At 39.6% G+C, this 27789-nt stretch overlaps 1 protein-coding gene across 1 annotated transcript; it reads left to right on the top strand.

Moving 5' to 3' along the window:
* Positions 1-299: 299 nt before the first annotated feature.
* LOC146456150 (ubiquitin-like modifier-activating enzyme 6) lies at positions 300-27773 on the top strand. The gene is made up of 37 exons (XM_085093289.1): positions 300-393; positions 1781-1934; positions 2675-2769; positions 2929-2957; positions 3286-3380; positions 4258-4366; positions 4610-4690; positions 5464-5586; positions 6659-6782; positions 7403-7509; positions 7647-7709; positions 8794-8870; positions 10194-10260; positions 10773-10919; positions 12889-12956; positions 13596-13674; positions 14147-14221; positions 14335-14412; positions 14599-14647; positions 15716-15745; positions 16410-16515; positions 16963-17029; positions 17150-17188; positions 17787-17876; positions 18073-18153; positions 18989-19117; positions 19705-19756; positions 19831-19894; positions 20364-20433; positions 21426-21497; positions 22316-22430; positions 23019-23098; positions 23408-23521; positions 25038-25165; positions 25283-25370; positions 26698-26792; positions 27219-27773. The coding sequence occupies exons 2-37, from the start codon at positions 1891-1893 to the stop codon at positions 27334-27336; spliced, it is 3048 nt and encodes a 1015-aa protein (XP_084949415.1). The 5' UTR covers positions 300-393; positions 1781-1890; the 3' UTR covers positions 27337-27773.
* The last annotated feature ends 16 nt before the right edge of the window (positions 27774-27789 follow it).

The following is a 27789-nucleotide window of genomic DNA, read 5'->3' as shown; positions in this document are numbered from 1 at the left end:
CGGAAATCTTGTTCTGTCGTCGCAATACTAGCTGAGACTGAGGTCCAATTCCGAAACAGGAAAAAATAACTTTGTGTCTACATCATGATCAAAAGAGCTTAGCCAAACAGGACATTGATTTAGAAGCGATAGTTGCCAATCTTTCGGATTATTTTTTCATGAATTATTAAAGAAAATGAAAATGCTATCACGTAACGAACTAGTAGACAAAACTGCTCCTTGGCCACCCTACCCAACAAAAAAATCCGCCCGCAGGGAACTGGGACTAATTTTATTCTCCAGACCCCTATCGGTCTTACGCCGGGAAGAAGTGCTGGGGGCAATCGCAGTGACAGTTCAATGACTTGCTGGACGATTTTTCAGCGTATTTTCTTTTGCAAACGGGATCAACAGGTAAGGTATATTAAACTTAACCTTCTTGATACTGTGTGTTTGGATTATTATCAATTGAAATATACAAATTTCCAGGTTAGGGTTTCCAAATCTACTTCTTCCGGTGAGACGGAAGCAGTGTTGCTAGCTGCATACTAATTTTTCTCTCTCTGCGGTCTAAAATAAGATAAAACGCTTAGGACATTTTTGTGTGGTCTTGATTTAGATCTCGTTTAATTTTCGTATTTCTTAAAATCGTTGTCAAATTGTCACATACGTCGATTAACAACCTGGTGCAGTGTTGGTTTCACTATTAAAATGAATGTATTGTAATTCCAGCTGTTTTTGACTCACGTGACCAATACTGGGCTCTGGCATTAACGAGATACCCTGTATTTTCAGAGGCAGGTCATTATACTACACACCTGTCTCCATAAGGTATCCAAAATCATGACTGTATAAACCAGTGGCAGATCCAGAATTTCATATAAGGTAGAGATCCACATGCCATCGCCAGAAGCCAGAATGAGAATATTTCAGTTGGAATTCACAAACATTTCAGCCCACTGGCCACTACTTTCTTTGAAAATAAGGCAGGGGCTGGATCCTCAGGGCCCTTTCCCTTTATCTACCACTGTATACGATCGCTCACCACCACCTTTAATAAATATTGCGGTGAAATTTCCAACAGTACCCATGCCGAACTCATTGTTATTTCCAAGGCATGGTTTGAAATCTTTTTTAAGTTCAGACAATGACAGCAAGCCACACCTTTTAAAGTCCTTTCTAGGAACAAAATGTGTAGCATATTACATGACACAGATATAGGCCTCTAGCAACCTAGGCCTGTTCAATTTGTTCTAAATAATTTTGTACATTTTGGGGAGCAATTATAGGGAGCAGTAATGGTGCAGTGGTGAGAGCACTTGCCTGCCATCTTTGTGCCCCGGGTTCGATTCCCAGACTCGGTGTCATAAGTGAATTGAGTTTGTTGTTTGTTCTTGTTCTTGCTGTGAGAGGTTTTCTCGGGTGTTACTCCGGGTTCCCTATCTCCTTAAATACACTGAATAACAACATTTACAAATTCCAATTTGATCTGGATTATTGTCAAGCACTTTATCATGAGACTATGGCTTGGGAAATTGTGCAAACTTACCAGATGTGTTCCATAAAGACATAAAAATTGAAAATCTAGCCTTTCGAAATAATCATAAAAATTGGATCACTGTTGAGGTACATGTTTGTTCACATTGCAGTTGTTGTAAATAGTTTTCAGTCCCTGTCAGTTATCAGGATTTTTGAGAAATGGCATGGCCCAGCCAGGACTTGTAATAATATTGTCAAGATTTTACGGATTTATCGGTAAGACAACTAACCATCCATTTGCTTATTTGCCATTTCTCCTCAGAACAGCATTTTCTACAGTTGATTTAGCAACGTTACAACAACAACAACAACAATATTTTTGGGTTAATTTAGCAATACTTTGTGTGGGAAACAAAAGGCTTGCGTCACAAAATGGCAAATACAACTGACATTGAGATTGATGACTCTTTGTACAGGTGAGATGAAAATGTAAATAGTTATGTGTACAGTGTAGCTGCAAAGTAGATCCTGACAGAGTATTTTTAATCACTTATGCGCAGTTCGAGAAAATATCTCCCTCCCTCCAAGAAATTCTAGTTTAGCTTCATACAGAATTTTGGCTTTCAAGACCTCCCTCCCCCTGGGAATTTGTGATGACCTTCCCTGGGGTGGGTATGGATTTTTGTCTGGAACTGCACATTATGTACATCTGAAATGCAATCAAGCAATAATTGTACTGTTTGCCGATTTTATTGAGATCTTTATGTGGGTGCATACGGTTTGCAACATGGCGGTCAATGGCTTGGGTCCCAGACTTTTTTAAAGGTTCCGTTTTTGTGGCTTACGAACACAGTATCGATAAACACTATTTCAAGTCTGGGTGCAATCCTGGAACAACTTTATTGTACATAACCACTTAGACTGTTTTTAATGTAAACAAAGGAAATAAAGAAAACAGAATTTAATTATGAATAGATCAGAATTGCATATATGTACAGCCTGTATGTTATGATATATTTACAATTGTTAGTGTATATTGAAAGTGCTCTAAAATGTTCAAGTATCAGGCTTGTTCGTTTTAAGGAACGATAACATGATCACATCTTATTAATATTCATGAAAAAAAACGGGACCAGAGAAGCAAGTTCGGATAATCGAAAAGTCCGGATAATCAAGGTTCGACTGTAGTTTTAACTTGTCTTATTTTTTTTAACAGTCGTCAACGCTACATGCTTGGTGATGGAGCAATGATCAAAATGGCACAGTCTAAAGTATTTCTAAGTGGTCTTGGTGGATTGGGAATAGAAATAGGTGAGATGCAATTGTGAGAGCTTACAACCAATTCAATGAGTGAATGTTGTTTTTACATGGGATATGGATAAATTTTTGATTAAAAATTGCTGTTGTCAAAACACATTGGTATCACAACTGAATCACTTGTTAATGTATTTTCTTTTTTTATTTTTGCAGCCAAAAATGTTGTCCTAGCTGGTATCAAGGTAAATTAATTTAGAGTATTATCACTATTAAATATGATTTAATATTAATCAATTTTCTTTGTTCTATATGTTGTATGGTACCTTAGTCAGTTAGGGTGCATTTTCTTTCTGCCAACATGTCCCAAGCTTGAATATTGCCTTATGGACATCCAATTTTCAATGTGAAGTTTGGTTACATGTATTACATGGACTTTATCCTTACATGTATTTCAACCTAGTGAGCCTGAAATAAATCTTGCAGGCAAAATAATTCACCGACAGATTTTAATTATGTAGTTATATAAAACTATTTAATTTAATTTTTTTTGTACCTTGTTTATCCCGACAGTCCATCACATTACATGACACCAAGATTGCTTGTTATCACGATCTTGGAAGCCAGTTTTTCTTGAGGGAGGATGATGTCAGAGAGAAGAAAAACAGGTAAATAAAAGTTTAATTTCAATTTTCTGTCTATTAACCTGCCTGCATAACAGGCCAAAGTTGATGTTAGATGGGGCTACTTTCAACGACGATTTTAAAAATTATGTGCACATCACAGCTTGTAATGCAACATTTTGTTGTGGCAACCTATTGTAAGGTTTTGAAGACAGATAAAAAACTTGCAATGGGCTGCCAAAACAAATTGCTTCAATAAGGAGAGTTCAATGTCGCACACCTCTCAGCTGCTTTCTGTTTTTCTCCCCTCCCTCCAACCCTCTCCCCTTCTGCATAATGCCTACAACAAGGGACTGACCCTCCATCTTGATCACCAGCCACCTCGAATTCATCTCTCACTGTCTCAAATGGAAACTCGTGTCCTTGGGCTAATGTTTATACAGTTTAAATGGTAATTTTAAATTAGTTTTGGATATCATGGCCCCCTTCTATCTGGAAGAAATGTGTGTTTCTCTAGAAACAGAGAGAGATAGTGAGTCTATTTTGTATCAGCTAGTTTCAATTTTATTTTTATTGGTTGGTTAGATAGAAAAAGTTACTTGGCCAGGGAAAAATCTGCTTGACTGTGGAGCCCTTTTTGTAAGCCCTGAAAATGTTCACGTAAATTTTATTATTAATTAAGTAATTTTTATTTTATGCATTTATTTACATCCTCAGGGACCCAGGGGCAGTTAATCTGTTTTTTTTTTTTGGCTTGACAGAGAGTTTTTTTGCTACCCTTGAAAGCTAATTTGTTACCCTGGTTTTTCTTGGTTTACTTCGTCCTGCCACAACTACAGCCAACTATACCCTTGGGTGGATGTATATGATTCATTGAGTGAATGACTAATTGATTGTAAATTAAATGTTTTTATCTCTTCAGGGCAGAAGCCAGTGCACCGCGTCTAGCAGAACTGAATCCCTACGTTAATATTCAGACTTCGACTTCTCCAATAAGCAAAGGCGACTTTGATTTCTTAAAACACTATCAGGTACACATGTGGGTAACTTACATTTAATGTGTGTGAACAAAAATTTAAATGTGGCTAAATGTAATTTTGGAAAGGTTATAGTCAGCTTTATTCATATTTGACTTCCAATTCTATGGGAGTACAAATTCCTTGGCCTTGATTGTCACCTGGCAACACACACAAGATCGAGAGAGTGTGTTTACTTAATTCTGTTTTCTTAATATATTTTTCAGACTATGAATGAAGTCTTTATTTCGTTTTTAGTGTGTAATTCTCACAGAAGCCCCACTCAGTCTCCAGCTTGAGGTAGATACATTCTGCAGGTCACAGGAGCCTCCAATTAAGGTTTGTACCATTAGTTTGTTATGTGAGTCACTGCTTCAGAAACAGCTGTTTAATTATTTTTTTACAGAAACTCCAAGTGAGGGATTGGGGCGGGGGGTGGGGGGTAGGGGCTAGGACAACCTGTAAAATTTTATTTCACACTAAACCCAGTATTAATCAGTTCTGCTGTCATGCCAAGGGTCCATTTCTAAAAATGTCCCAACAACTTTTCAAGCCTTAAACCTATAATTTCTGTGAACACAAATATTTCCTTATAACTCAACTTATAACTCACTAATTAATTTCCACATGTTCTCATTGGACAAAATATGTCACATGGTACAAAATCAGACAGTGGTTATCATTATATTAATTATGATAAAAGTCACTCCATTTTTTTTCAACAAGAAAAATAAAGAACGAATGTCACAGTTTTAATTCTTTATAGTTGGTTCAATCCATTTAACTTAATCACAGTTTAATAAAATGTACTAGTCTAGTAAACTGTTTGCACCATGGCCATCACTGCTTGTTTTGTCTTTTCACAGAAAAGCGCGCATGTTTCAGAAATTTATCAGAGGGTGATAAAATACATAAACTCCTTTCCAGTTTGCTGGGTAATACCCTTGGCGTAAAGATTGTCCTCAAAATTTCACAGTTGCCCATGGAGCTTCGTTTCTCAGCTTACTGTTCCGGCATCTTTCAGCCTTGTGCATTACCCTCTGATACACATGTACCAGCTGCCTGTGGGGCTTTAGTTACCAAGTAATAAACTGAATCAATTTTGTTTGCAGTTTATCAGTGCTGGAGTTCATGGAGTGGTCAGCTGGGTATTCTGTGATTTTGGACCTGAGTTTGAGGTGCTGGACTCCACAGGAGAGGAGCCAAAGGAATTTTTTATTTGGAAAATCACTAAGGTGTGGTAGATATAAAATTTCCTAGCTACCTGCTATGACTTTGATTTGTGGCTGCATGCTAAAGTGTGGCTCAATAATGCTGATGATGATGGTGGTGGTGGTGGTGGGGCTGTTGATAATGATGATGATGAGGTGGTAATGATGATGATGATGACATTGAGGAAGTGGAGGATGTTACTTGGCTGCATTAAAACACTCTTACCAATATTTCAATGATACTCCGTGGTGTATTATGCCTAGGTCATAAGTCAAATATAATTCAGATGAATTAAATTCAAATTGACTTTGTCTGTAAGATGATGATAATAGGGATTCGATTAAGACAACTATTTAAGTTGAATCGACTTGATTAACATGGGATGGTGGAACTTGGTGTGGACAACCTGTGATGATTCCAGGTTCAAGAAAACGACAAATCAATATTACGTTTTAAAATGTATTTTCAACGTTATGCATTTAATGTGATGCGTCTGAACTACGACGTCTGGGGCAGACGGATAAAACATCTGGACGAATTTAATTCTATGAATGGTTTCATACATTGCTTTACTGACGAATTTAATTTCTTAAAATTATTAACTTTGTCTGCATTATGTTCGACTGAAATGCGATGTGTGAACTAGGCCTTACGATGTTTCAGGTACATCCCTGTCAACCATGTAGTCATTTACTACTTTTTTCAGCATTTTATATAGCTCTAACTTGTGAGTCTATGGATAAAACCCCATTGTGTATGCTGTACAAGGTGGTGTTAAATGTTGAGTCTGGGGAGGAAATCTCAAAGTGTAGCCATTCAACTGAAAGCGACTAAGCAGTACTTTCCTGTAGTGCTGTTTGTTATGCTGTACAAGGTGGTTCTATTAACTGTTAAGTCTGTGAATGAAATCCCAAAGTGTGGCCATTCAAATGAAAGCTACTGAGCAGTACTTTTGTGTAGTGCTGTTTATTATGCTGTAAGAGGTTGTTCTAACTGTTGCATCTGTGACTGAAAGCTACTGAGAAGTTACTATGCAGTATTGCTGTAAATATATGTTCACTAAATATTTGCCATATTTTTAAAAATATTTTTCAGGCAAATCCTGGAGTGGTGACAACATTAGAGAATCGGATGCATGGTTTACAGACTGGTGATAAAGTTACCTTCAAGGAGATTGTTGGCATGGGAGCTCTAAATGGATCAGAACACACAGTCAAAGGTTAGAAAATTTGGTTTCCTTGAAGAGCGAGCCATGTAATAAAATGTCGAAAAATGGCTCTTATATTAGGTCTAATTGAAAATAATTGAACAATTTGGCCATTCAAATTAAAGCTGTTTGTATAGAACAGGACCTCTATATAACAAACCATTAATTTCCCTTAAGTCCCTTGGCACTTTGTTAAATTGAGGTTCCACTGTAGCAAGATTATGTCACACCCTATGCTCCCCCGGGAGTGATAAGAAGTGATGATGATGATGATGATGATGATGATGATGATGATGACGATATTGTGCTACATAACATAGTATGTAGACTGTACATCCTGGAGATACGCAGTAATAACAGGAGTGGAAAAAGCAGAAGCAAACCGTCTCCAACACCATGCAACAAAGAGACAGAAAAGAAAGGCATCAACACCACGGGATGACTCTGTTTTCATCTATGTCAACTGCAACAGAGATTGCCATTCAAGGATAGGACTTCATAGTCACCACAGACATTGTTCTGCAACAAGGCGCACCGTCACGAGACAGAAGGAGGCTGATGATGTTGCATGTTCTTTTATGAAAAAATATGTATATATGAATAAGTTATTTATTTGATGGCATTGTTTGCAGTGTTGTCTCCTTATGCATTCAGCATCTGTGATACCACTGCGTATGAAGCTTATCAATATGGTGGAATAACAAGACAAGTCAAGGGCTCCTCTTCATTGGTAGCATTTGTAAGTAAAATTAACTTTTCGATGTGTGTTCCGTGTGTTGTTATGTGTGCAGTGTTTGACTGTGTTCAATTGCAGTAAAAAGGAACTCAAGATTATTTGATTTTCTACCAGCTGAAGCATGTGCCTTCTCTTCACAGGAATCACTTGAGACGCAGCTTAGTAAACCAGATATTCTTACTGCAGATCTCAGTAAGATGGAGGTATGAATTTCATTTTTTGTTTGTCAAATGAATCAAGTGCACCCTTACCCAGTGAAATGAGTGGTGTCTAACCGTGACTGGCCAGAGGTTTTAAGTCCCATGCATTCCACAGCTGTTGAGCTTTTTGACAGTTCCACATGAAGCATAGCCTCATAGCTGACTCTTTTAAGAAAAGCCTCAAGACTCTTTTATTTAGAAAAGCTTGGAAAAGCTTATTACAATTAACAATTATTCCATGAGCGCACATTGGTTATGAGATGATAGATAGCCAATGAGGCGTGTATTCCCGAGTTGGTTATAATCATCTCATATCCAACAAGTGCGAGTGGAACAATTATTTCATTAAAACAATCTAGAAATATTGTTAGATCTTGCTGATTTTGCTTTCCAAGAACAACCAGTAGACAATCAATTTTAATGATGCTATTTCTCAGGCATAGAATAATGGCTCATGTAGCATGGCCGCTAAGCCAGTCAAATCCAGTTTTTAATAATTATTGTCATCCCATCAAACTGTGCTACATGGTGAGGATAAAATGACTGAACATCCAGAGGTTATTGTTAATATTACCTTCCACTGCTGTGCCACCAAATTCCCTAAACTACCTATCGTCAAACATTCTCTGACAACAAGTGGTTAAAGCATCTGCCATCACAAGTATCTATGCATGGCTAGTGTCATGCAGGCTGTTATGGAGACTGTAATAGGGAGCTTCAGCAATGACGTTGGCAACAGCAATGAGAATGTCAAAAAAGCAATAGGCTTTTAAAATAACTAAAACAACAACTCTGCACGTGCATTACACTCCTCGGTACATTTCTTTGCCGTCATTGCACGACTAGGCCGTGAAATTTCCTGATGGGATGTTTTATGGAGGCTTTAAACACACGACGGCGAATTGTTTTTTCTCACTCTAACCTTGGGTGCGGTCTCCAGGAAATTTCACCTACAATTGACATTTAAAGCGAGTTGGATTAATAGCGACGACATTTGAAGAAACGCAATTTCATTTTAATGGTGACGTTTTCGCTGCCGTTGCCGTCGTTGTTGCTAAAGTTCCCTAATATACTGGTTGTTCTACAGGTCCCTTTACAGCTGCATTTTGGAATACATGCCATGCACTTGTTTGAAGAGCAGAATGGAAGGCTCCCTGAGATCAGGTAGAAAAGGAAGCGAAGTGGATTCCAACTTTCTTAAATATTGTGACAACTTAATTGAAAGTTATGCTATTCACTGTCTGGCATAGAGGGAAAAACTGTGCATTGAGACTGACGGCGCAGATTTTCCCTCTCCTGAGGATAAACTAGCTAATAAAATTGGTTTGCAAACAGCCTTTCTACGCGCGCTACCTGGCACAACTGATCGAAAAGAGAATTATGTAAAACCTGAGAGAAAAAGGAATAACCAACAAAATCACAGAACTTGAAATATTTTAAGGAACAATTCAGTGTAAAGCAAAACTGTGCAACATTTCATTGCAAGCATATAGCGGTAGCGAATGTAAATAAAAAAGGTAATTGGCACTACAAGTCTTAGTGGCCCACACGGCCGGAGCTTAACCCTGTTTCTGTAGCATGAAGCAACTAGGAGCATTACTACTCCCCCCTGGATGGGAAGGTATTCTGTCACAGGGTTACCCCCATGCCCCTCCCCCCCAGCAGTATGTTGCCGGTACCCATTTATACACCTGGGTGAAGAGAGACAACGTGGAGCAAAGTTTCTTGTCTAAGGAAACAACACAGAAATGCAGAGACCAACTTGGCCTTGAACCAATGGCCTTGCGATCTTTTAAATAACTGATCGAAGGCCAATGTGCTAACCATTACACCACAACATCTCCACTTAGTTTTTTTTTTTTCATTTTTCACAAACAGGCGAAAAAAAATGCTTTTATACATTGCGCTCCCTCTTTCAAAATGAATCCACTCATTTAAATTTAGTTTCACCAAAAAATTCTTTAAAACTCATGCTAAGGTTTTTAGTGAAAAGTACAAAGAGGATTAAATCTCTGTCTCTTTTGCGGTCAAGATTTCATTCTTGAGAGTAGCCTGTTCTCGCGGTCCATACTGGGATAATATCATAGGCTACTAAGAAATAATAAGTACAGTCAACTCTCGCCTTGCGGACACCTCGCTATTACGGGCACCCCGATAACACGGACAGCAGCTGAATCCCCGGCAAAAATAAATTACAGTCGTTTGATTGAAATATATTCCTGCTATAACGGACCCTCGCTATCATGATTAAGGGCACTAACTCCTGGTCCCGATGGTGTCCGTAACAAAGGGAGTTGATTGTAGTATTTTCTTATTGTGCTGTTCATTATACAGCACATCCAGATGGTTCTCTGTGTTTGAGTTATAATGTCTTCATGATGCCTCTTCAAGTGAAAGCTATCAAGCTTTACTCTCTGGTCGTGCTGTTTATTCTTTGTATATGGTGGTTCTAACATTAAAGTTAAACAATAAATCCTTTTAATTCAGAAACAGTGAAGATGCCACGGAATTATGTAACTTGGCAAAATCACTAAACAGCAAAGCAGTTACAAAGGTCAGTTTCATTATTTTTTCATATGTAAAAAGTTTATGTGAATTGCAGATGAAAGATTAAATTGATGCAAGACCATTGTAGTTATGTGAAATATCCCACTCAAACCTCAACGTCTTTCAGACTTTCTTTTTCTAACTGCATAAGTTGCATTCATAGAGCGGTTTTCAATTGACGCTCGATAGTAATTTCGCGTTTGCTTTCTTTTTGCATTACTACGCTCAGTGATTGGTTAACAAAACTCGCGCCACCTTCTCAACCAATGGGACTGCAAACCAAAACAAATCGTGTTTTCGCCGCACGCGTTTTCCCGCGCTTGGCGCCAGCTACAATTATTTGCTTCGAATTCTGATTGGGTCGTTGTGTTGTTTACATCTGTTGCGATTGGCCAGAGTAATTACTTTGGTTTTGGTTTTACGACACTCAATTTGAAAACGGTCTAACTGTCTGTGGTGGTTTTCGTCTATGTTTATTACTTTTTTTGATATTTTTCTATTGTTTTGTTTTTTTTCTAGGCCGATCAACTGGATGAGAAGTTGTTGACCCACTTGGCCTTCACGGCACGCGGCTGTTTTGCTCCGCTCGCTGCTTCTCTTGGAGGAATTGTCGGCCAAGAAGTTTTAAAAGCGTTAACTGGGAAGTACAGTCCCTTGAAACAGTGGGTATGTACAGAGATAGATTGTTTAGTAAAAATCAATTCTTTCGGTCGAAACGACTGAATTGCATAGGTTTAAAATCTCAATGAATGAATTTCGTAGGTTTAAAATTCCAAAATTACAAAATTACAAAATAGCGTAGTATAGGGTGGTTTTCAATTTACTGTCGATAGTAATTCGCGTTTGCTTTGGTTTTGCATTACTACGCTCTGTGATTGATTAACAAAACTCGCGCCACTTTCTCAACTAATGGGAATCCAAACCAAAAGCAATCGTGTTTTCGCCGCACGCGTTTTCCCGCGCTTGGCGCCGGTTACATATATTTGCTTCGAATTCTGATTAGCTCGACAACGATTGGCCAGAGTAATGGTCAGTAATTACTTTGGTTTTGGTTTTACGACACTCATTTGGAAACCGCTCTAAGAGTATATATAAATAAATTAAACAAGCAGTACGCTTATATGAAAGTGTCACAAGAACTGAGTCTGAGAACAAGAGCGCCAGCCCCTCGTCAGAGGGAATAAGCAACAACGTTTAATTTGCCAAGGACATGTTTTTTATATAATGTGATGTTTGAACTGGGATCGATATAAAATTCATGTTCTTTTCCCAGAAAAGGCAGGCTCGAAACGTCAGCACTCCAATCTCTTTGCGGTGGTCAATTTACCTTTAGTTATCAACTCTGTTGATAAACCAAACATCCGTTTCTACTCCACACCGACACAGCAGCACAATTTATTCAGAAACCAACCCTTATCCATAGGTTCTTGTTTTCAGACTCAGTTCTTGTGACACTTTCATATTAGCGTACTGCTTGTTTAATTTATTTACTCTTAAGGCGGTTTCCAATTGAGTGTCATAAAACCAAAACCAAAATAATTACTCTGGGCAATCGCAACAGATGTAAACAACACAACAAACCAATCAAAATTTGAAGCAAATACATTTTACTGGCGCCAAGCGCGGGAAAACGCGTTCGGCGAAGACACGATTGGTTTTGGTTGTTGATCCCCATTGGTTGAGAAAGTGGCGCGAGTTTTGTTAACCAATCATAGAGCGTAGTAATTCAAAACCAATGCAAACGCGAAATTACTTTCGACACTCGATTGAAAACCGCTCTATGAATGCCGTTAGGTTGATTTCTGTCCACAAGTTAGTACACTGACATGTTATGCCATTAGAAGAAAAATATTCGGCCAACTGGCTTTAAATATAGATGTCTTATCAAGTGGAAGATTTTCCACACAGGTTTGATATCAACTATACATCCTAGAGTGATCACCAGAAACTTGTAAAATCATGTGACCTTCAAGCCATTCTACTGTTTTGCTCTGTCTGTGTGACGCAATGCTTTAAGGACGGTGCCTACTTTTGTTACTGCGTATACGCTCTGCGCATGTCGAGATACTCGGGTTTCCTACAGGTGGTGCCTACTAAAACAGGGATATTTTTGCGCGGTTTAAAACAATGCGGAGAAAGCAGAACTTAGCAAGTGCTTTTGGTATCCAAAAAGAAAATTGGGGGTAACCATGCATTTTTCAGATATAATAAAGCTTCAATTTCGAAAAAAACGCCATACATCGCTTTGTATTGTACTGGTTTTTAGAATAATTGTTGCTTGTTAAAATTTCTCTAAAAAATGCGTGGTTACCCCCAATTTTCTTTTTGGATTCCATCATCCCTTGCTAAGATCTGCTTTTCCCACATAGTCATGAACCCGCGCAAAAAAACTTCGGTATAGACCTTTATCACTCGGCGGCCATGTTGAGTCTCGGGGGAATACAAAGCATTGTTTTAGCACGGCAAGCCTCGCCCAGACGCGAATTCAGTGTGAGGCTTGCTGGGCTAATCTATCAGAAGTCAGTCAGGGCTTTTTCCCAGGCACGCCTTAATTCAATTATTCCAAATCTTTAAGATTATCTTCTTTTATTTTAGCAGTCAACATGATTTTGTTTGTCACATTTTTGTTTGACAGCTCTACATAGATGCCACTGAAGCACTCAAGGGACAAGATAATCTAGACAAACAATCTTTTTCGCCCAGGTTTGATCTTTGTTCTTGTTTCGTCGTTTTCCAGAGCAGAGGAATTTATAGGGACACTGTCAACAAGTTTTAGTGTCACTTATGAATAGCTCAAAAAAACATGTTTGTTTCAATGGGAACGCCAAAAAAATGATTCAGTTTCGTTAGCAGTAATCCTACTAGTACACAAAAACTAGAATTATTCATCTTTGGCAGTGGATGGCTAGGATAGAAATGAATTGCAACTTGAAAAAATTGGGAGAGGAATGCGTGACGAGCCCGGCCAAAGAGTGTGAGCGTGAATTTTCGTGCGATTGTCATTGAGTTTGACTGGTTTACTTGTATTCTGTGATTTGCTTTTGTTGTGTTTGGTCAAATATGACTGTCTTGGTTTTGGCTCGACGACAAGCAAAAAAAAAATTATTGTGTTTCCCTTAGTTCCAGCAGTAGACTGCAAAACTATACTCATGTTTTTGCGTTGTGAGTCGTACGAAGCCGCACGGACCTCGAAGACAAAGTTTGGACCGGGCAGCAAAATACAGACTGGGGAGTTTCTAGAGAAAACAATGGCTGTTTTGTAGTCTGTTCCAACAGTGCTCAGTACGGTGATGGCATTTGTTCTTTTGGGTTTTTGTAACTTATTTTCCTTCCTTTTTTTAGGGAAGATCGATATGATGCCTTGCGCATTTGTATTGGAGAAGAGCTGCGTAATAAACTGTCGAATCTAAGGTTATTCATGGTGAGAAACGCGAATGAACTGTTCAATAGTTTTCATTCGAATGGTCACAGTTTAGGATTTCATCCACAAACTCAAAAGTTGAACCACCTTGTACAGCATAATAAACAGCACCACATGAAAGTACTGCTCAGTAGCTTTCATTTGAATGGTCACACTTTAGGATTTCATCCACAGACTCAAAAGTTAGAACCACCTTGTACAGCAAAATAAACAGCACCACAATGAAATATACCGTTAAGTAGCTTTCATTCAGTTGTTCAGTGAACAGTGGAGTTTCTTCTACAGACTAAAACCACCTTGTACAGCACAGTAAACAGCACCGCAGGAAAGTACTGCTCAGTAGTCTTTTTTGAATGGTTGCACAATGGGTCATCGTCTACAGACTCTAAAGCTGGAGCCATCCTTCATGAACCGGTCTTTTCGCTCTAAAATGGTACTAATATACTGTTTTAATATCTTGTTGCAATTGTAGGTTGGATGTGGTGCTATAGGATGCGAACTTTTAAAGAACTTTGCTCTTTTAGGAATCGCAAGTCAAAATGGCATGGTATCTCGTTCTGATTTTCCTTCTTGATATTTTATTTTATGATTGCAAGGATGTGGCAATTTTGTTTTAACCGTTGCTGAGTTTTAATCAAGCGTTCTGTGTTTTTCTTACAGATGACTGTCACGGACAATGACCTCATAGAAAAATCAAATTTAAACCGCCAGTTCTTATTTCGACCTCACCACATTCAGGTAAGTTGTACAAAGTAATTCGTGTTTGCTTTGGTTTTGCCTTACTCGTGCCTCTTTCTCAACCAATGATAAGACTTCAACCAATCGTGACTTGCTCACACGTTTCCCGCGCTTGGCGCCGGTTACATCTTACATGTATTTGGTTGGAAGTCTGATTCTAACAAAGAACGCTTTGTCCCTTCGCAGAAGCCCAAATCGGTTACAGCGGTATTGTCAGTTGGATTAATAAACCCAGGTAGGTTGACGGTGTTCTTGTTGATAGGTGGTTTGCATTGCCGCCATGTTGGTGTACAAAACAAAAGAAAATTTGTTCCTATAGTTTGCATAAAGTCCCAGAGGAGAAAAATCTTATTGCTCTGTACACCAACATGGCCGCCATGACGTCACATACAAACCATCAATACTTATAAAAGGAGTAATAAAATTGCAGGTGGACGCCATGTTGTTAATATCTCCCTGTGAATAATGGGAGCTAGTTGGCCGCGCGAAAAATGGAAACCAAACTTGGCGGAGCTTGAAGTCAGCGTCATTTTTGACGAATGAAAATGCTTAAGAGGGGATTTCACCTAAATTTGAATGAAATTTGAAGAGGTTTTAAGAAGGGATAGAAGAAAGAAAATGATTTTTGGGACACCAACAGACAGTTGATACCCACGTAAGAGCACTCCAGGTTACTAGTGGACTAGCTTGGTGTCCGTCTATTAATTATTAACTACAAATTTTTATTTTAAAACTTCACTAAATCTTCAATATTTCTTCTTTCTCTTAATTTAACCAATCCTTCTAGAACGACTACTCCTCCCAAATATACCAAAAAATCACCCAAAAATTCACAAAACACCCCACAACACAGATTCACGGGATGATGGTAGGGTTTTTGGATTGCTTGAAACGTGAACGAGATATTTCCACTAAAGCCATGTCAAGTGACGGAAAAATGGCGTTTAGGTAAAATCCCCCTTAAACCAAGAGCGATTTCTTTACAAGCGATGGATTTTCAACGTCATATTATCTGTTGGATCTTTTTACATTATTTATGGAAGGAAATTCCCAACACAAGGACGATGAATTTTGAGAGCGGTTTCAATAATTTGGGAAACATTTTTTTTCACGATAACCGTTAACATTTACTTGAATAGACGGTAAAAATAACCGGTTCCCGGCTCCTAACAAGAACTCTGGACCGTTGAGAGATTGAATAAAAGTAATTTTGTACCTTTCTCTATGTAAAAATCTGTAGATTTACATATCACCTATATTTTTTTAAGTTGGATGCATTGATTAGTGTTCGTTTTCTTTTTAGATGTTCATGTGGACCCACATCAACATAAAGGTAAGGTGACCGTGTTGGTTTGAATAGAACAGAGGGCGTATATTACAGTGAATTACGACGGGAAAATACCGATAAAAGTAAAGAAGCCGCTTCCGCGTTTTCGTTGGCAAACAACTGCTCATGGTGCATTTTGGCGGGAAAATGCCGCCATGAAACAGTACAATCTGTCTTACCTGTGCCGTGCGCACGGTGTATATGGCGGGAAAATACCATGGAACTCGGTGCCACCTGTCAGCTCAGTGATCCGTATTCACGGTGTATTATGGCGGGAAAATGCCTTGGAGGAGAGTGAAACCTGTCACGTGTGCTGTTCTTACAATGCGTTATGGCGGGAAAATGATATGGAACACGGTGCAACCTGTCACCTGCCCGCGGTGCACTATGGCGGGAAAATGCCATTGAACACGGTGCAGGCTGTCACTTGTACCTTGTTTTTCGGCGGGAAACATCTGAAGTCGTATAATGGCCATGTGGATTAGAAATGTCCTTTCGAGGCCATTATTGAACGCATCATTACAATTCAGAGTGGCCAGTACGGCAACAAAAGAGCTTGATAAATAATACAAGTAAATAGCATTGTGGAAATTACTTTACAAACGTTTTTCCTGCTGAAATGTTTGATTTTATTTCTCAAGGTCGGTTTCTCTGTTTCACCATCTTTCAGTTTGTCCGGAAACAGAAGAATCGCTGTACACGGATCAGTTTTTTGAGTCTCAGGATCTTGTAGTTAATGCTCTGGACAATGTGGAGGCGAGGCGGTACATGGATAGGTGAGGCGCAATCACATTCAATGAAGAAATTAGTTTACACCATGGTGAAGTGAGGGGAGGGGAGATAAACGATGGGGATAAGAAGTAGGGGGACTTGCAACTCTCCCACTCCACCCTCCCACCCTTACGTTTTTCTTCCCTGCCCCTTCCCTACCCCCTACCCTCCCCCCCCAACCCCCAGTTGTGTATGGTAATGGTAATGGCGGTAGTGGTAACTATATTTATACACGGTAAATCCTTCAGCATAGATTATAAAGAGATAAAAAATAAAATATAACCAAAATCATCCCCAACTAAAGTAACTAACCTAAAATACTATTAACCACATACTAAAAGCTGCTTTACAAGGATGCCGTGTTAAAACTCATTCAAGCCCTGCTGGCTTGTCTAAATTATACTTGTAATGAGGATGGAACTTCAGGAACCTTATGTTATGTGTTTCTATAGCCGATGTGTGAGTACCCAAAGGGCCCTGCTGGAGTCAGGAACCATGGGACCTAAGGGACACGTTCAGGTAAGAATAACGAGAATGTTTTTTCTGATCTTGCTCGTAATTCGTCCGCCAAATTAACTGGTACTGATATGACTTTCTTGCTTTACTCTATGTTAAACCTCAGTAAATTGTTTTCAACAGGTGATAGTTCCTCATCTCACAGAGTCTTATGCCAGTCAGGTGTGTGTTATTAACTTAATTTTCCCTACGAGTCTCCCTCGCAGCCGTTATTTGAGTCGTCACGCAAACCTTCTGAGGAAAGCGTTGTGTGACGTCCTAAGTAACGTTGTTTCACATCATTACTCGAGCAAAAAAAACTCCTCACATGTGTCTAAGGCCTGGATCTTGGCTATCATTCTGTCTTTGCAATATGCACAACCATGCCACAGGGTATTTTATTCTTTATGTTTGGTTTATCAACCGAGTTGATATCTAAAGGTAAATTGGCCACCGTAAAGAGATTCGGGTGCTGACGTTGGGAATGTTAGCCCTTTGTCAGAGCGTCACCATAAAGTGCAACGAAGGTTACACTTGAGCTATCAACTTAGTGTTGATAAAACCAAACATTCATTTCTACTCCCCACCGACGCAGCACCGTACTGTCTCTAGAAATTAACCCCTTATCGATACTCTATTTATTGTTTGTTTGCTTGTTTTGCTTCAGTGGAAAAATAATGAACTACGAATGTTGTCATGCCAACTTGGTGCATGTTGTTCTCATTGTTTGTTTATTATTCTATTAAGCTATTTTGCGATGCTTTTTTCTTTCCCTTCATAGCGGGACCCTCCGGAGGAAGATGTACCTCACTGTACTCTCAAATCGTTTCCAGCTGTCATAGAGCACACAATACAATGGGCCAGAGATAAGGTAAAGCGATCGGGTCCTTTGATAGCGTCCGTTACAATAATGGGCCTGTCACAAGTAGCTTTGATTTTCTCCTTAATGTAATGAAACTAGCTTGCATTTGAACTTGAAGTAATGGAGCAACTTGATGGTTTCCATGTCTCTGTCAAATATATTAGGCGTAATTCCATTTACTGAACATTTGCTTTTTTTGTTTCAGTTTGAAAATTGTTTCGCTCAGAAGCCGAGATTGTACATGACATTTTGGTCAACGAATGGATCTCCTGAACAACTCTTAGAAGTAAGCATTTTTTCTTTTGTTTCTTAAGTGCAGTGAGTTTGTTATCCGAGGTAATGTAGAGATTGTTCAAGCCTTTTTTGAAAACATTTGCCACACCAAAAACAATGGGAAAGAGTAAAATAGTACTGATAGAAAGTAACTTCACTTGTCAAATTACACTATCGGTCTCCATTTACTAATTTGTTGCATTTATCCATCAGTTAACAGAACATTTATTCTTTTCTCCATTGCGATTGTACAAAATTTGACGTCTTTTGTCGCCTTGTTGGGGATTTTTTCACTGTATAATATTACCTTAGCAGTTGCACCTTGAAGATCTAACGTGCACGTATGTAAGTTGACTGGGAAAATATACTTTGACTTCACACCAGATTGTCATGATGAAGTCTCTAAGGTCGAAAGATAAGAATAAGGCCTTGTTCATAGTGCATGTAGGGTGTTCTTTTCAGTTGTTATAGAAAGTAACGAGAGCCACCAAGAAATTAGAATTCAAACCATTCCGCGCGCGGTGTTTGAACGAAAAGTCTGGAACGATTGAGGAAATGGAAAGTGAGACTGGGGAGAGACGTACACGCTCGTCTCGCGCGAGAGTCCACGCTTCTAGAGCTTCCCATCTTTCAGCGGGCTCCCTCCTTGAATTCCAATCAAAAGTAAAATCAAATATGGCGCTCATGCAGTCTACAAAGAAATGAATGGATCCTAACAGAAATCGTTTCCGAATGAAACAAGGAAAGCCCCCTTCCCCCTCCCCTCCTCTCATGCCATGTAGTACTGTAATCCGTAAACCATACTTCCCCTTTTTAAAAAACATTTTGCTGTTTGGTTTCTTTCGTAGACTCTCCAATCTGGAAACGAGCCTGAAGGCGTTTACCGAGTTTTAAAATTGTTAAAACGGCGGCCTAAAGACTGGGCAAGTTGTGTGGAACTTAGCAGAATAGAATTTGAGAAGTACTACAACCACAAGGTAAGAGCAAAGTAAAAAGAACAGTGGAATAGTGAAGGACATTATAACAACGCTGGTGTAGTTGATGTGTAAATAGGCGGGATAGGAACGGCTTCATCGATACAACTGTTGTACGATATTGCATGCAAAAGAATGCTGTTTTTATTTTTAAACGAATGTTGTTGCAATTATTCTCAGAAGTGGGGGGAAAAGTAAAAGAAACAAACGCTTTTTTTGCGCTTGGCATAAGTTCTATGTTTTGGAGTTTGAGTTGTAATTGGTAGATTGTCTTGCGTTTGTTGTGACTGGCTAAATGTGTACAGTTTGGATTGGATAGGCATAGTCAAAAGTGTAGAATAAAGTTTAAAACATCATTGTGGTTTTTGCCACAGACAGTGAAAGACAGTGAAAAGTGTAGAGGTAAATTTTAAAATATCATTCAGGATTTTCTTTGATCATGGTATTTGACCTGGATGTTTTACGCAGGATAATTTTAATTTGGGGCTATTTGTTGATTTTTTTCATGCGTTGTATGTCATGAAGTTAACTGGTCTGCGAAAGGTATCCTTGATTATTGCTTTTTGTGTTAATTTTGTAACTCCCTTCAGGCTAAACAATTGCTTCACGCTTTTCCTTTGGACACAAGAGTCAAGGACGGATGTGAGTTGATTAGCCTTGTGATTTTATGCTTTCACCTTACAACAGTTGTCTTACAGTGTTATCTTTGCTTGCAGCACTTTTCTGGCAGAGCCCGAAGAGACCGCCAATACCACAACAATTTAGCACAAAGAACGAATTGTAAGTGCATCCATTTTTACTTTTTCAAATTCTCGTAATTCGCGCTTGAACCGCAGATGGCTCGTATGACTACTGCTGATTCATGTTTTTTTAGGCGTGAATATCAGGCTCCCCTAGATGAAGTTCTACTCCTTCGCGGAAATACGCCCAGCAGTTTTGATTAGTTTTAAACAGTGGAAACAGGCATTCCATGTGAGCAGAAGTCACTCTATTTAGAGTGAGGTATTTTGCAATAGGTGGGCACAGGAGGGGGGGGGGGGGGGTATGAGGGAAACGAGAACTTTTTGTCGGTTTTCAAAAGTCACTAGCATTGTGCTGAACGTCTAATTTACTGACCAAACCGTATGCGTTTTACTTTAGAACAACCCCTGTTTCCATGGCCTTCCATTCAGTTCACGGGTTTACTGTGTGTCATTTTCCATTCTCAAATCACTCGATCTGAAAATTCGCTTGTTAATTTTCCTGTCAGGCACATGATGTTCGTCAGGAGTAGCAGTAAGCTCCATGCAGATACTTATGGCGTCAAATACACAACACAGGTTTGTTAAACTGAATACAGACACATAAGAGCGATCCAGTGAGTGGGTCGTGTCTCGCGTCAAGTTCTGTCGGCCTTTGAAAAAGTATCGTAGAAAGCGTTTGAGATTGAGAATGGTTTCTACAGTGGAACCCGCCATACGGCCACCTCATGATCACGACCAATTTTTCTTTTCTTTTTTTTTTTTTTTCTCTTCAAACAATATTTAGCGATTGGTCCAGGAGCTAACGGACAGCTTATCTAGGAAGCTTTTGCCTTTACAATAAAGTCAATCTCGTACCCAGAGTCCTCAGGCTCTTTGGCCAGCGGTTGGTCGCCAGGAGAGACTCTGGGGTACTGGAATTTTATTACCGCAGGATTTCTGCGGTAAAACGTTGGAAGCCGTTACGGGGCTTCTACGGGGCAGCCAATCAAAAAATTTAATGTTTTTCGAATCTTCCTGAGTCTCTCCTGGCGCCCACCCGCTGACCAAAAAGCCTGAGGACTCTGGGTACGAGACTGCAATGATACAAATACGACTGAGGACATGAATACGTGACGTAACAGTCACAAAACAGAGAAGCTAACTACTAGTTTTCCACAGCCACTTTGTGGTCCAAACAAAAGATTAGTCGAAACAGCGGTTTCTTGGACATTTTGTCACGTGACTCACACCACCTCAAATCACGTGACAAATTTAAATTTCACTAAGTTGAAAAAAATTCCGCGAAGGAATCGAAAGCTTGTAACGCATTACATGTAAATGTTTTAGATCCTGAAAAGTAATTTTGTTTTCCAAAAGCTTAGTCATTTTCTTATCTGAAAATGCTGTTAATCTGTCCAGTTTTTTAAATGTGACCAGACATACAAAGCACGGGTTCGGAGCGCTGTTTATTATCGTCCCCATCTACTGCCGCGTACCCAGTTTATCCGCGCTTAACCAGCAAGTTCAGATGGCACCACTGAGAGGCTATCATTTAATATTTTTATTGTTTGTTTTATTTTCACAAACAGGATTTAAGTGATAGTCGCATTGTTGAAATACTTCAAGGTATTGACGTTCCAGAATTTACACCGAATTCCAAGGTATGACAACAAGATCTATTTATGTGAAAGAAATGTGATGTTATATTTGAGCCTGGGGAATGAATGATATATGTATTGTTTTCAGTCAGGACACAGGCATCTCAGTTCTCCCAACAGGAGTCGAACCTTACTAGTTCGGATGCTCTACCACTGAGCTACAGGAGACTCGTGGGAGCTAAGGCCATTAAACTAGGTTCATGGGACAAACATCCAGCATGCTGCTAAGATTTGAATTTCGATGCGAAGATCTATGTAGATTCGTACTCAGTGGTCTGTCATAAATCTGCAGATTAAGTCATGTTTTTTATTTGTTTGTTTGTTTTGCGTGCTGCAAGTAATGGGCACTTTCTTACCTTCCATGCAGGCTCCATGTTAAAAGTTACTCGCTAAGCCGTATTCTTTGTCGCAGCCATTACGTAGGTCCTCTTAGGTTGTTAGGGGAGGGTGGGCGGAGGTTGGAAGCGGTGGGGGACATCCCGATATTAAGTGGTTAGGTTACGTGTGACACTTAAAGGGAAATATTTTTTTTCTCCATTCTAGCCTCGTATACGGTATAGTTTCACCTACGTTTGTCCAAGATAGGTATTTATGTTTGCCCTTTTTGGTCTGGAAAGGAAAGAAAGGCCTCCCATAGGATAAAAAAAAATTCATATCTCGAACTTCAAATAAGGATGGGACTTTTGAACTCTAGATCGTCCACCGCCTCCAACCTTTCATGGTGTAGCCCCTCTCCCTCCCTCCGAGACCAAGTAATGGCTTAAAGAGACTAAATTGAACATCAAAACAAACCGTTTTGAATTGTCTCTTATTTTTTCTAGGAAATTGAAACTGATGAAACTGCATCCAAAACTGTTCAAGCGCCAGCCTTTGACGTCGATAAGTTAATACCTGACCTTAAAGACTTGATAGCAAAAGGAATAAAATCCAGCAATGGTAAGATATCTTTCCGTACTCAACCAAGGTCTGTTGGACAAGATGTAAATGTTTTTGATTTGTTGTATTGAATCATTTACCTTACCTTTAGCGAGGTGGAGGATGGTGGTGGTAGGGGAGGGGGGGTGGGGGGGGGATGTAGTTGAGTCCCACAGCAATCATATTATTGTTCAGTGGATGTCAGTTGAATGGTCGCATGCATAAGCTCAAACGTTACATCGTTTGAGTGGTCACGCCTTTGGACTTCAACCACATACATAAAGGTAGACGACGTAAACCTTGTACAGCATTAATAAACAGAACCACAGGAAAATACTCCTCAGTAGCTTTCATTTGAGTGGTCACACTTTGGGATTTCAATCTCTCGTTACGTTAAAACAAGCTTGCACGGAGTAATAAACATTGAAAGTTAAGCCTTTGGTAAAATCTTCCCTTCTTTAATCAAGCATGCAAACGAGGCGAACTATAAGATTTCAATCTCAGACTAAATAAGAGCCACTTTTATCACTCTTTAAAGAAAAGGTCAAAACAACCTATAAAATAAGAGCACATTAGCAGCTTTTTACCTCGCACTACCTTCTCTCGTAGATGTGTCGCCGATGTTTCCTCAAGAATTTGAAAAAGACGATGATTCAAACGGTCATATCGATTTCATCACCTCAGCTTCAGTAAGTTGCACTTCAGCCATTAACCGCAGTAGTGATTAATCCACAGCTCGTCTTGCTGTAAAGGATAAAGTCGTACACGAACAACAGGTCACGATTAAGGATACTATATTGTGTAAACGTCATAAGGTGTCCAGCCTTGTTTGGAGTATCCATTATAGTAACAACCCAATTGTAATGACAGCTAGTGTCATGCATTCGGACAAGTTCTACTTTATATGTAAAGAGTGTTTACTCGTGACCAAATAATAAAAAAAGCACTTCTGTTTGATTCTTTTTTAAACTCACCTCGCATTTTTTTTAATCCTGCAGAACCTCCGCGCTACTATGTACAGTATAGAGACTGCTGACCGGTTAAAAACCAAGAAAATCGCGGGCAAAATAGTTCCCGCCATCGCTACCACAACTGCGGCTGTGGCTGGCTTGGTAAGTAGAGTTGAAGTACAATGAAAAGTGTAATGTTATGAGTGGTAGTGCTGTGGAGGGTGAAACCCTTATAAATCTTCCTGGGCCCGGTTGTTCGAAAGTCGACTAACGCTAATCCACGATTAAACGTTAACCGAGGTTTTCATCTCGCTCGTTAAAAACGTTTTTACAAGCTAATGATAAAGAAAAGTCTCCGTCAAAACTGAGAGACAGAAATCTCGAATCAAAATTCACGTTAATCTAGGATTAGCTTAATCGGGCTTTGAACAACTCGGCCCGGTTGTTCGAAAGCGGATTAACGATAATCGACGTTTTTCATCTCGCTCTTTAAAAAGAGTTTTAAAGTTTAATTTCAACCTAATGGTAAAGTAGCCCGTGAAAAGGCTCCCAAGTGGGGTATAGGGCGAAAAGAAAACTTGACAAGCCGGCGAGCGGAGCTCGATTTTTGTCTTCGGCGCCCTATACCCCATTTGGGTGCCTGTGTATAGACTAATGGTAAAGAAAAGTCTACGTCAAAACTGAGGGACAAAAATATTTTGATAACTTAATTGGTTAAGAATTAATCTCGAAACAAAGTTTGCGTTAATCCAGGATTAGCTTAATTGGGCTTTGAACAACTGGGTCCTGAACTATTGATGCTAGAAATGAGATAAGTACATGGGAATCAAAGGAAAAAATCTTTGACCCAAGCGAGTCAGCAGCGCTCTAACAGACTGAACTACGAGGTCAACTGCGAGCAGGTCATCAGAATTAAGGTAGCGAAGGCAATTGAGATACTCTAGAGCTGAATTACTGCATGTTCAAAAATTGGGAAGCACAGTACTGAGATCATTAGACCATTGTGATTTACATAGCAGATGTTATCAGCGACGTCTGTTTTCTTAGTGGATAGTTTGGTGCATACAATAAGGAAGGAAAGGTTGCTTGGGAATACTGTCGGCAAATGGCTCTTGAGAATGTTCTCAATCTTGAGAATGTTTTTCAGGCTTTCTTTTCGCAACTGCTTAAGTTGCGTAGTAACTGGGAGGTTCTTTCTTCTATTTGATCTTTCATCCGCAGTTCAAAATATATGTTTCATATATTTACATTCATTTATTCATCCATCACGGGTATATTGCGAACTCACAATATGACCAGCTCCCAGTTGGCTTGATAGCTCAGTTGGTAGAGCACTGCACCGGCATCGTAGAGGTCATGGGCTCGAATCCCGTTCAAGGTTGAAATTTTTTCAGGCTTTCTTTTCGCAACTGCTTAAGTTGCATTGTAACTGCGAGGATCTTTCTTTTATTTGAGAATGTTATGTTGGTTTTGCCGCCAAAAGGTCGAAACCCTTATGTTGTTATCGATCAAATATACGATTTGCGTACTGTACCAATATTATATCTAATCCCACTAACCTTTCACCTTTTCAAACCAAACTCGCAAAAATCCATTCCCTTTTCAAACCAAAATGGCTTGAAAGCCATACCCTACGGAGCTGCACAGTATCGTCTTCCTTTAATTTCCCCTGCCCTAGGTCACCATCGAGCTCGTTAAAGTCGTGATGAAGAGTCCCACGGAAGACTACAAGAACTGCTTCATGAATCTCGCGCTGCCTTACGTCATCTTCTCTGAACCAGGTCCTCCCGAAATCACGGTCATTAGGTAAGTATACAATGTTGTGCGTTTCAGTGCTTCTATGTTGTCTCAAATCAGTTGTTTTAAGAGTTCGTTTCAACTTGACGCTATCCTGAAAGTAATTTCCTTTACATTATCTTACAGGGAGGGTCTGTCATTCTCAAACTGGGATAAGTGGGTCGTCCAAGGAACGCCAGACTTTAAACTGAAAGACTTTTTGAGCTTTTTCAAGGTGAGTACTGATGTCTTGACAAATCATTCAAACTCCGTTAATTTCCCCACCCCCCTCCCCCTCCGAGTAAATCGCGCCCTGAGTTTAGGGCCTCTAATTTTGGCAAAAATTCTTTTTGTAAGAAATCTCGAAAAAGCTTCTTCTAAAAAGCGGCGTTACATCCTTGCAGAATGAAAGTGAATTGCAAAACGTTCACAGACCACTGAATAAATATGAAGGTTGGGAAGAAAGCTTAAAGACGGGTTCAAACGACAAATTCATTTTGTATACTATTGTTGATAAATACAAGTTAGCTTGGTGCACGTCCACCCAGAACGATGTGCCAGCATGTTGACATCCCGTTTGTAAATCGTTTACACAACTTAAACAGCTTATATTTCCGCCTTGTATTTGGTACACGATTTTCCAATGTTTGGTGACGGTAAAAAATTGTTCAGGCCCCAGTTGTTCAAAGGCCGGATAACTTTATCCAGTGGATAAGTCACTATCTGATAGTTTCAATCTGTGCAAAGATTTCAGTATTTCGTCGTGTACAAGCGAATATGCACACCCTAACCACAGTCTAGTTTAGGAGTGTACGAAAACCTTGGACAACGTTTAACGTGAAGTATATTTTAGACCCCGAATAGTGCCTTATCCAGCGGATAAAGTTATCCGGCCTTTGAACAACTGGGGCCAGAACAGTCTACAGACAACAGAAACCATTGGAAATTACAAAGTTCTTGTCGGGAGTTGCTCTCCGCTTTTTACATTCCTTTCCGGTGATCAGACAAACACGTATTATGTGATTGTTTCAATATATAGAACAAGTCAAAATTCGCCAACTTCGTAATATGTATAATTCCACAACTTATGTATTACAGAACGACCTCCCGCTGTTGTACATACACAATCACATAATATGTGAAATTAGAAAAACCGACTGTATCATTGTATAATGCAATTCCAGGGATTTGATTGGCTTAGCAACCATGGTATATGAACCGTTAGACCACGCCCGAGAAATAGCCACCATTAAATTGTCTTCTGGTTGTTCTTGCTTAGTGAAATCAGCAAGATCTAGCAGTATTTCTTGAATCTTGATTGTTTTTAAGAAAACAATAATTCCACTCGCTCTTGTTGGATATTAGATGATTATAGCCAACTCGGCTCAACGTGCTTCGTTGGCTATCTATCATCGCATGTACAAAGTGTCCTAGTGGAATAATTGTTAGTTATAAGCTTTTAAGCTTTTCCACCACTTTTCCTTTTTTCACCGTTCCTTTGCTTTCGTTCACGAGTTATTCCGTTGTTTCAATATTCTTTGAATGTGATTTCCCCTTTGCAGAATAAGTACGGGTTTGAGGTGTCCATTGTGGTACATGGTGTGAAGATTGTGTACGTACCTTTGCTGCCAGGGCACTCTAAACGACTGGACCACAAGTAAGTGCAGAGTTCTTTATCTTTTTAGTCCTTCCACATGCAGAGTGAAGAAGAATTACCGGTTTGCCATGAAAACAATGGCGCTGCAATTTATATTGTAAGGGCCGCGGCCGTACACAATCCTTCGGTTGCTCCAACACATTTCAAAATCTATTATGGTTTGTGCCTCGTCCAGGCTGAAAATGCTAACAAAAACATGTAACAAAAAGGTTTATCGGGCTTCATAACCATTGACTTTTACAACGCAGTCTTGGTGTACGGATTCTCGTGCTTGCGCTCAGCTTATCAGTCTTATTATCCTTTTCCTGAGGTGAGTGTACACCCCGCCCCGCCTCCTTCCCGCTTGTCCAACTAACCAAACGCTTAGTCTGAGTGTGAGACGATTAACGACCTTACCGATAGCATTTTATCTGAACTTCTCCACAGAATGACCAAGCTAATTAAGGCTTCTGGCAAAGCCTATGTTGACCTTACCGTGTCCTTTGAGGGTGATGGCGAGGAGGATTTACCTGGGCCCCCTGTGCGGTACTACTTTGGTTCCTAACTGTCATGTATGGACGCGGCTGCTTTCAAAAAGAAACGTAAAAACTACCCTCAATCTAAACAGATACAAAATTCGAATTACCACGCGAAACTAGGATTAAGGTGTATTAGAAGTTGGTAAAGGGACTTCTCGTACGCCGCATATAACCGGTTTTCTTTTGCTTCTTCGTAAAAGTGATGTTTCTCGATATCCGATAGTTGATTTTGTTAAACTTTTGTTCAATGGTGGTTGTAATAGCGTGCGTGGCACGCGCTAGAAAGGGGAAGAGAGAAGGGGAATCGCTCGCGAGAGCTTCCTTCCCCTCCCCCTCGCTCCCCTCGCGCGTCGCGCGCGCGCGATTCTTCCTTCCACTTTTTAGCATCCGCCGCGCAGGCTATGGTTGTAACGAGGGAGGGCTAACATTTTGAATGTACCTTGGATTATGCTTAGCATTTATCAAAACGAAAAAAGAAA

The sequence above is a fragment of the Pavona decussata genome, unplaced genomic scaffold (genome assembly GCF_977016875.1).
Source record: "Pavona decussata unplaced genomic scaffold, jaPavDecu1.1 SCAFFOLD_260, whole genome shotgun sequence".
Taxonomy (NCBI): Eukaryota; Metazoa; Cnidaria; class Anthozoa; order Scleractinia; family Agariciidae; genus Pavona; species Pavona decussata.
Note: the sequence above shows the minus strand (reverse complement) of the source record. Positions and strands in the feature narration are given on the sequence as shown.